This window comes from Vicia villosa, linkage group LG5 (genome assembly GCF_029867415.1).
Source record: "Vicia villosa cultivar HV-30 ecotype Madison, WI linkage group LG5, Vvil1.0, whole genome shotgun sequence".
NCBI classification, from domain to species: Eukaryota; Viridiplantae; Streptophyta; class Magnoliopsida; order Fabales; family Fabaceae; genus Vicia; species Vicia villosa.
The window spans coordinates 49,415,760-49,426,394 of NC_081184.1; the positions used below are offsets into that span (position 1 = coordinate 49,415,760).

The 10,635-nt window shown below is 33.4% G+C and overlaps 2 protein-coding genes across 2 annotated transcripts; both read left to right on the forward strand.

The window, feature by feature from the left end:
* The first annotated feature begins 216 nt into the window (after positions 1–216).
* Positions 217–3,519, forward strand: LOC131601644 (protein RETICULATA-RELATED 4, chloroplastic-like). Its single transcript, XM_058873512.1, has 8 exons — positions 217–865; positions 1,888–1,956; positions 2,062–2,193; positions 2,305–2,358; positions 2,424–2,468; positions 2,615–2,754; positions 2,963–3,088; positions 3,176–3,519. Exons 1-8 carry the CDS (start codon positions 329–331, stop codon positions 3,222–3,224), a joined length of 1,152 nt encoding a protein of 383 aa, XP_058729495.1. The 5' UTR covers positions 217–328; the 3' UTR covers positions 3,225–3,519.
* Positions 3,520–6,752: 3,233 nt separating this feature from the next.
* LOC131606606 (pentatricopeptide repeat-containing protein At1g34160-like) lies at positions 6,753–9,799 on the forward strand. Its single transcript, XM_058878803.1, has one exon. The coding sequence runs from the start codon at positions 6,917–6,919 to the stop codon at positions 8,648–8,650; it is 1,734 nt and encodes a 577-aa protein (XP_058734786.1). The 5' UTR covers positions 6,753–6,916; the 3' UTR covers positions 8,651–9,799.
* Positions 9,800–10,635: the final 836 nt, after the last annotated feature.

The following is a 10,635-nucleotide window of genomic DNA, read 5'->3' on the forward strand; positions in this document are numbered from 1 at the left end:
GTCATTAAAGTTTTTTTTAAATAAAATAATATTTTAATTAGATGTATGGTGGTGATTGGTTGACAGTGTAAAAATATTTTACACTCTCAGTGCATGACCCATTTTCTCTTCGTTTAATTGGATGAAGATAACTAAATCCAAAGGTAAGGAGAGTTCAGGACAAAAAATTGAATAATAACGGAAGGTGTCATGTGTAAATCATAGGAGTGAAACATGTGGCGATTGGTAAAAACCTTGTTCAAAAGTCAAGACAGAGTGAGTGACTGACAGAAACACAGACTTCAACTACCTTTCCATCCTCTCTTCTGTCCTGTCCACACTCCACCCCATGGCTATGGCTTCTCCATTCTCCACCATCTACGCTCGTTCTTTCTCTCTCCCCAATCTAAACCATCCCTTTTCCACTTCTCTCTCACTCCCACCTCTCACCATCACTTCTCGCCCTCCACATTCTCATTCCAAAATCTTCACTTCCCGTCCTCTTCTCGCCACACTTCCCAAAACCTCAACCATAATTCATGCATCCGGAAACGGCGGCGGAATCGGAGGAGATAACGGTGGTGGTGGGGGAGGAGGAGGCGATGGCGATGATGGTGGATCGGGGGACAGAGATCGGAACAGAGAAGAAGCGCTATTGGTACTTGCGGAGGTCGGTAAGCCGCTGGAGAGTTTGCCTGCTGATCTATCAGAGGCGGTTAAAGCTGGACGAGTTCCGGGTTCGATTGTGAAGAGATTTTTCGAGCTGCAAAAATCCAGTGTGTTTCGGTGGTTGCTTAATTTTGGGGGATTTAGAGAGAGATTGCTTGCTGATGATTTGTTCCTCGCTAAAGTTGCCATGGAATGCGGTGTTGGAATTTTTACCAAGGTTTAAACTCACCTAATTATTTACTATGCGTATTTTCTTTGCATGTTAATTTTGATTTTGGCTATTTCTACCAATATGGTTTGATCCACATTTGGGTTTGTTACCTGAGATTATAAAGAAACTCTTTACTTAGAACTAAAAGTTACTCTCTCTTTTCCTTTTTAAGTTGTCACTTTTAAACTTTTTGCATGCACCAAGAAACCTAATGATTAATGTTACTTTTTATATAATAATTTTCTTTTTACTTATTTGTCACATGCATTTGACTTTTTCTCGGTCCACAATAAATGATCAGTGGTAAATTACTCAAATTTAAAAGGGTTAGAAGCAAGAAACATTAAGAGAAAACTTGGAATGGAATAACCAAATATAAAAGAAATCTTTGGAGTTAGAAGACTCTAAGTTATAAGGAAATTTAAGAAAACATTGAAATGGTAATGACAAGATGAAGATAAAATTGCAAAGAAATTAAATACAAGAAATGGATTTGATGCAAGGAATAAGAACTATACTTGGGATCAAATGTCGACGAAAAAGTAAACAGGTTCGGAAGATAAAAAGAATTGGAAAGGTAATTGCATTGCTGGATTCCTAACGAAATTAAACTTGGAATCTAAACTAAGTTTCTAAGAGCTTGAATCTGCTTGCAGTTTAGGAGCAAACTTCTAAAGTAAGTATGCAACTTCGATTGCTTTGTGTAAACTACTAGTTATAGAGAAAAACTAACTGGTAACCGTCTATTCAGTAGTCTATCATGTCTATGGAGGTTCTTTGAATATTCACGCCTCTTAGCTAGAGGCCGATAAACCGTCCTTAGTGTTATTGTGGTCGATTTGTCAACTCTGTCTATCTTTGCTGAGAGTTGAACATGGACTGGACTGTGTCTTCATTTTATGTATTTTATTTTAATGTTCAACTAATTATTTTTTCTATTCTCAGTATTTTTTTTTATGTATTTGGCTATTTATGTGAAGTATCAATCATGCACATCATCCATTTTATAAATATTATGCTCATTTCAGACTGCTGCGGAGTTGGAGAAGCGAAAAGAAAACTTTACTAAAGAGCTTGATTTTGTTTGTGCTGATGTGGTATGCTATATATTTTTGTTGTATTATTTAATTCTAATTGCAAGTCCCTTCCAAATTATCTTTTATAATAATCATTTTTTTATTATTTAATTTATTTATTAATAGGTCATGGCCATTGTAGCAGATTTTATGCTCGTGTGGCTTCCTGCTCCGACGGTTTCTCTTCGACCACCACTTTCTGTCAGTGCCGGGGTTATTGCTAAGTTCTTCTTTGGCTGCCCTGAAAATGCTTTTCAGGTTAACAACTCAACTCGTCATCTGCTTTGCTTATTTTACTTTTTCATGCTTCGATATATATTGGCGTTATATTCTCGAGTGACTGTGTTAAACTTTGTCAATATTCAACAGGTGGCTTTGGCTGGATCGTCGTTTTCACTTATACAGCGAATCGGTGCTATTGTAGTATGTATTATGTAATTTAGTTGTTATATCATACATGCATATGTCATAATAATCTCTTTTTGCAGCGGAACGGAGCTAAGCTATTTGCAGTTGGAACTGGTGCATCACTGGTATTTAACATTCTAACATATACACTAGCTACTTCTAGTTTTTGGTGAATTAAGTTTAAAATATTTCTGCTAGTGTACTTAATCCATGCCCTGACCAATGCCATTTTGTTGTTTATGTCTGCTCTTGTTATGACTTGCCATTTCAGATTGGTACTGGTGTAACAAACGCATTGATTAATGCGCGGAAGGTTGTTGATAAATCTTTTGCCGACGAGGCTGAGGAAGTACCGGTATTATCTACCAGTGTTGCGTATGGTGTTTACATGGCAGTATCTAGCAACCTAAGGTATTTTACCATTGATTGATCCATGTCCTGAATTCCTGACCTAGATCATCTCTCGTGCGGTATGAATGTGATTTACTAAAAAAAGTTTCAAAATTAATTCGGTTTTGCAACCTCAATATGACATCATAACTCTAAGTTTGTATTGATTTTTTTTTGTTGGCATGTATCAGTATATTCTAAAGGAAAACTTGTCTTTGTTCTCTACCAGGTACCAAATTCTAGCTGGAATTATCGAACAACGGATTTTAGATCCTTTGCTGCACCAAAACAAGCTCTTGTTAAGTGCCGTCTGCTTTGCTGTTAGAACCGGAAACACTTTCTTGGGCTCACTATTGTAAGATTATTGATTCAATGTCAATATAATTTACATTTGCTTCATCTTATGTCCTCATTATTTGTTAACAAATCTTTTTGTGAATAGGTGGGTGGATTATGCTCGGTGGGTTGGAGTCCAGAAGATAAGGGATTAAGGATTTTCAGTCGCAAGGTATTGTCATGAAATCAATCGGGTCGAATGTTGTGTGTTGGTTCATGATTGAAATTCCATTAAAGTCTTCAATTGCATACATGGTGGCCATTGAAGGTAAAAGATCCATCAGCATGACTAGCAGGAAGCTGCAGCATGAGATAAAGTAAGGTCACGTTTTTTTGGGATGATTGGGGCATAGTCTCTTCAGTGTTGATTGTTCTTTTGTGTGTATATTGTTTATGCTGAAATTACATGATTGAAAACACTTTCTACTCTAATGTTCCTTTCTTCCCTTTGATTCTCTTCCCATTTAGTTTTGCTTCGATAACATTTGCCAGAGATCTGATCATTTGCTAAAAAAAATTCCCTATAAGTTCAATAATATGAAGGAGGACCGAAATTGAGTGTATTTACAGTTAGAAACTTGCGCACACCATTGCGAGGTCTTGAGTTTGAATCTAGAACAAGATATTCGGTCTACCAATATTAGTATTTGTTAATTGAATTAAGTTTTAGGGTCTTTTAGAACAAGATATTCGGTCTACAAATATTAGTATTTGTTAATTGAATTAAGTTTTAGGGTCTGTTCGATGCAAGTGGATGCAAGTGGAGGAGAGGGATTTTTTTAATTCTAGATATGAAAATTAATTCTATGAGCAAGTAAGAAAAAGATCAAAATTATAGTTAATTTTTAAATGGAGGTAATTTTTAAGGGAATTGGTTCTGCCATTCAAGAAGGGTATATAAGGGTAGCGATGTACTTTGTTACCTGTTTGTATTCTATTTATGTGTACATTTTATTATATATTTGTTTAATATTAATAGTTTATATGGTTTCTAAAAAAAAATTCTTAAATTTATTTACTCTACAAGTAGGGGTGGAAATAGGCTAGGCTAGGCTTTAGAAGGCCTGAGCCTGGCCTAAGATAAACTTAAAAGGCCTAAGCCTGGCCTAAGGCCTATCATAGGCTCAGTTTTTTGGCCTGGCCTGAAAGCCTATTTAAAAAGCCTGTATCTCATTAAAGTTTTCAATTAATCTATATAACTTAAGAAGTCTTGTAGGTCGGCCTATATATACATATATAAGTGAACCTATTTAGAATTTGTTTTATATATATATATATATATATATATATATATATATATATATATATATATATATATATATATATATATATATATATATATATATATATATATATATATATATATATATATATATAGGGTAGCCTATTTAGTTTTTTTTTTTCTAATATATTTGCATACATGAACCAACTTATTTAACATATCTCTAATATATATGAAAATATAGGCCGGCCTATAAGGCTTCATAGGCTTTTTTAATAGCCTAAGTCTGGCCTATTAAAAAAAATAGGCTTTTAAAAAAGTCTAAGCCTGGCCTCTTTATTAAATAGGCATGGCCTAGGCCTATGTAGGCTAGGCCGTAGGCCCCTGTAGGCCGGCCTGGTCTATTCCCACCCCTATCTACAAGTTAGTTAAGCCATTATGAGGGGTCTAGAAAGCATAAATGGGATACATGGGGTCCTACATTCAAATCTCATTACCAAATTATACATACAAAAATGTTCCATGAATTTTGGGAGTCTTATAACTTACTCTCTAAGAAGCCTGTCAATTAAGATAATTCTAAAATATAAACATTAAGTGAAAGGCAAGGTTCAAGTCTAAGAAGAACAAAGGTGATAAACCAAGACATTTTTGTTTTTATCATTTTTCAATTGAACGTTTTTGTTTTGATCATTTTTCAAGTTTTCCAAACATTCCTTGTCATATTAAAAACTCTTTGATCATTGATTGTGGTGTAACACTTGTGTAAGAGATAAATTTGTTTAAGGTATCAATGGTGCGGTAAATTGGATACTCAAAAAGACAATATCAAGAATATTGGAAAATAGAGATTTTACTTCAAAATTATTCACATTTCATTGATAATTCAATCAAGAACGGGGAGGTCCATAATGGTGGAGCTGTCAAAAAATCACAAGGGAAAGTTCAATTTATTTATAAAAATAAAAAATAGTTTGTAAAAACAATTAACTTGAAGACAAATGAATTCCTAAATGCCAAGACTCAAGAAATTGTATAACATCAAAACATGAGTTATGATTTTCTCCATTCTTGTCTCTCTCTGTATTTTTTTCATTACCAGTATAATTTTATCCGCAAATAACACGCATATCTAAAACACATATATTTAATATTTAACTTTATACACATTTTTTTTTTAAATGGAAAGGATCCAAATCCTCCAAACATTTCACCAAAAGTTGGTAAACAAAATAATAAGAAAGAAACTCCAACAATCTATACTGTTGGGATTGGAGTAAATTAAAAGAGAAAACTATTTAATTTTTCTCCTTTTCCTTTCTCTCATAATCTCCATTGCTATTAATAAATTTTTGTTTCAAATTAAAAAATGTATTTAATTTTATTTAGTCATTATATCAATAATAAAAATAAAAAAAGTTCAATATAAGATTAAAAATTATTTTCTCAAAAAAAGTAAAATTAAATAAATTATATTTTATAATAAAAATATTAAATTTATTAAACAATTTATGTTAAATTAAATTAGACATTAATAAATTCAACCAAAAAATTAATTAGAAATTAGTCACAAAAATTAAGTAAATATTTAGTATATATATTGGAGCTTAATGGATATGCCATGATAGTGTAAAATTCATCCAATAAAAAATTAACACTATGTCATGTCATTAAAAGGATTTTAAAATAAAAATATAATGTTTGTTGAGATATTAATGCTAAATAAAATACATTGTTTTAAATCTTTAGTTTTAGGTCCTGTTCGGTAAAAATAGCGGTTAACTGATGACTGATTGTTTATATCTTATAACAGATGACGACTGATGATTTATAGATGATAAGCTAATTGAAGTGTTTAGTAAAATTAACAATTCAACTAACTGATTAATTAAAATGACATAAAAGACATTTAATACATAATTATTTTATTTTAAATTAAAATAAATTATAGCGGGTAAAAATGAATTTTAGTTAAAATAATAAGAATAAAAATGGAAGAAAAAATTGTAAAGTATAAGCTAAAACGCTATTTTGAAATAGCATGTAGATAATAATTTATAAGCTAGTAAAATAAACTAATAGTTATCAAACAAGTCTTTTATTATTATACGAGGCTATAAACTATAAACTATAAACTCATAAAATAACACGTCAAATAGAGTCTTAAAGGGGGCTTTTTCAAGTCTAGAAATTATATTTCTGAGAATATATAGTTATTCTCATGTTTGTTATAAAGTTAAAAAAATTATTTTAAATAAAAGTTTTTTAAAATGAAAATAATTTTCATAATTCCCATGGCCATAAAATTTCACATAATTTTCAAGAAACATCCAATGTTCATTTCCATAAAGTTTCACATAAACATCAAATTATAGGCCAAACACAATTTTAAAAAATTATCCAAAAAAAATTAAATCTTCATATTTTTATTTTCAAATACCTTATTCCTAAAAATATTTTATGAATCCTCGAAAGAAACAGTTCCTCCAAACCGCTGTTGCCTGAAAATCTATCATATGGCAAACACCCCTTGCCACCATTGTTCTTGTCAACACTTTATACTTCCCCTTCTCTATTCTATGTTTTCTCGAAATATGACGATGTTCTTTCCACTCACATCATAGAATGACCGCTCATATTAACTTATATTCACTGTTGCAGAAATGCAACTCTCTCATTCACATGAAGCAGCTCCAAGCCTATCTCATAACCACTGGCAAATTCCAATTCCACCCTTCCCGCACCAAACTTATTGAACTCTTCGCCATCTCTCCCGCCGGCAACCTCTCTTTCGCCGCTAAAATTTTCCGGCAAATCCAAAACCCCTCCACAAACGACTACAACGCCATTCTTCGAGGCCTCGCCCAAAGCCCCGAACCAACTCAGTCCATTTCATGGTACCGCAACATGTTACGCTGCCATCAGAAGATCGATGCTTTGACATGCTCCTTCGCTCTCAAGGGCTGCGCGCGTGCGTTAGCTTTCTCTGAAGCAACCCAGTTGCATTCTCAGCTTCTGCGTTTTGGGTTTGATGCTGATGCATTATTACTTACTACTTTGTTGGATGTGTATGCGAAAACTGGTTTTCTTGATGCTTCACAGAAGGTGTTTGATGGAATGGTGAAGCGAGATATTGCTTCTTGGAATGCAATGATTTCTGGGTTGGCTCAAGGGAGTCGACCCAATGAGGCTATAGATTTGTTTAACAGGATGAAGGAAGAGGGATGGAAGCCTAATGATGTGACTGTTCTCGGTGCGCTCTCGGCTTGTTCTCAGTTGGGTGCTTTGAAGCAGGGGGAGATTGTTCATGGGTATGTTGTGGATGAGAAGTTAGACAAGAATGTGATTGTTTGTAATGCTGTTATTGATATGTATGCTAAATGTGGGTTTGTTGATAAAGCTTATTTGGTCTTTGATAGTATGAGTTGTAGGAAAAGTCTTATCACTTGGAATACAATGATTATGGCTTTTGCAATGAATGGCGATGGATACAAGGCACTCGATCTTTTGGATAGAATGGCTTCAGATGGAACATGTCCGGATGCAGTCTCGTATCTTGCTGCATTATGTGCATGCAACCATGCTGGATTGGTGGATGAAGGGGTTAGACTGTTTGATTCGATGAAGGTGTCTGGAGTGAAACTTAATGTTAAGCATTATGGGAGCGTGGTTGATTTGTTGGGTCGAGCGGGGAGGCTCAAAGAAGCATATGATATTATAAATTCCATGCCCGTGTTGCCTGATGTGGTTCTTTGGCAGACTTTGCTTGGGGCTAGCAAGACTTACGGGAATGTGGAAATGGCAGAGATGGCATCTAAGAAGCTGGTGGAGATGGGATCTAACAGTTGTGGAGATTTTGTCTTGCTGTCGAATGTTTATGCAGCACAGCAGAGGTGGAAGGATGTTGGGAGGGTGAGGGAGGCTATGGTAATTAATGACGTTAGGAAGGTACCTGGATTTAGCTACACAGAAATAGATGGTAGGATACACAAGTTTATAAATCGCGATCAGAGTCATCCGAATTCCAAAGAGATATATGCAAAGCTGGATGAGATCAAGTTTAGGATCAAAGGTTATGGATATATAGCTGAAACTAACCTTGTGTTGCATGATATAGGCGATGAGGACAAAGAGAATGCATTAAATTATCATAGTGAGAAGTTGGCTGTTGCTTATGGTTTAATTAGTACAGTTGATGGAACACCAATTCAGGTTATAAAGAACCTTAGAATATGTGTGGATTGTCATGCTTTCATAAAAATTATATCAAATATTTTTAATAGGGAGATTATTGTGAGGGATCGAGCACGATTTCACAGATTTAAAGATGGTGTATGCTCTTGTAGAGATTATTGGTAAAATTAAATTTAGATGCATGTTGTATATATATATTTTTTTCTTAAAGAAGTTTGAATACTCAATTTCTCACAGGGTTGACAACAATACTCAGGTAATTCATTAGCTTACTTGTGTATGTTTTTATAAAACTTTATAGCATCTGATGCTTTATCCTTCAAAATATTTCTGCTTCTCTGGTACTATATCCTTTTACAGGATATGAAGATTTCATAGGTTCCCAGCTTTTCATTCCGCCTGAAGAAAGCATTGTTAATGTTAAACTTCTTCCCCATATTTTCATATATGATACAACTTATCTGATATTTCTATGCTTTTTTTTCCAGTGTTGTTAAATATAGGTATAGCACCAATATGCTATTTGGTAAAATAATATTGTCAAATAGTGATCAGTATATCACTTTTGTATAGCAAAATTTGAACGAACTACACTTTTTTGTGATCATACTATTGACAAACTTGCTTTATTTCCCCCTTTACAGACTACTAAGAGAAATTGTGATTCTTGAGTGTAACCTGGCTGCTGCAGTTGAGTGATCACAATAATAATCAAGAGTGAAACCAAAGTTATGAAGCTCCTTGTGCTTGTCATAATGCTTATTGTGATCTTGCCTGTTGTTACTGAGGTTAGACATAGTTGTAATATATCAACGGGTTGAATGTCTTCCTCTATTGGTGAGTTCCAAATTCTTCATGGTTTAAGGTTCCAGGTAAACCTAGGAAAGAAGTTATAGAAGAGTTGTGGAAACCACCTATAATTGGATGGATCAAAGTCAATACTGATGGCTCAGCAATAGGTTTTCTTTTCATTGCTGCTACTACTGCTATTTTTAGAGATCATAGAGCTTTTTTGTTGGTTTGTTGCTTCCAATATTGATCAAGAATGCGCTCTTCAGTGCTGCAACGATATCAATTGAAATTGCCAAGGTTAGTGTAACTTGTGGATTGAAAGTGCCTTCATGAATGTTATTAGATTTCATGACCTTTGAAAATATTGACATTGTCCCTTGGAAATATTGACATTGCCTCATAATTTCTCAATCTATGAGATTTATCTACACCCACATATTTAGAGAAGAATATTATTGTGTTGATTTCTTTTCTCGTCATGGTCATGTTCCTCTTGGTGGACACAATCACTTGATTTTATTAGGACGGTTTTCATTAGAGATATGTCTCTGAATGCTATTGATTTATCTTTAAAAAAAAGTAAATTTGCCTATTGGTTTATCTAAAAAACGTAAATTTGTTTAGAAAAAGTTCCAACCAAATTTAGTAATTATTTTAGTTAACTTTAAAATTCTTATTGTATAATGGTATATATAATGATATAGATTATTAAATAAAATCAAATGAATATGAACTGATGCATGCCATATAAATCAAATTCTCTTATAATTGATGACAAAAAGCTCCAACGAAATTAATTGAAATTGCTTAGGAGAGATGAGGGTGTAACATGTGGATTGAAGTGATTCTATTTATGTTTTCATGGCCTTGGGAGATATGTTTTTATAGCATTCAGAAATATTGACATTGTACCCGGAAGATTTGTAATAGATAGAAAAATTGGATTTTGGCTAATATGCATAAGGATTTTATCTATGCACCATGCATAAGCCTACATAAGCCATTGGATCATGTTTTTAATTGAGTATTGAGTATTGAGTATTGAGTATTGGGTATTGAGTGATGAGTATTGAGTATTGAGTAATAACAATTGATATCTAGAATTTGATCAAATGATCTAAGGGTCCATAATTTATGCATGGTGCATAAATTTTTATCTATGCACGGTAACTGCACTCGAAAAACAAGCGGTATCATTTATCAATTTATGAGATTTATCTCCACTTGCATACTTATAGAAGAAAATTATTGTGTTAATTCTTTATTTGTCATTGTAATACAAAGTTTTTAGTAGGAGGGCTTTCATTAGAGATATTATTCTACCTGATCTTGATTAATCTAAAGAAAATTAAATTTGC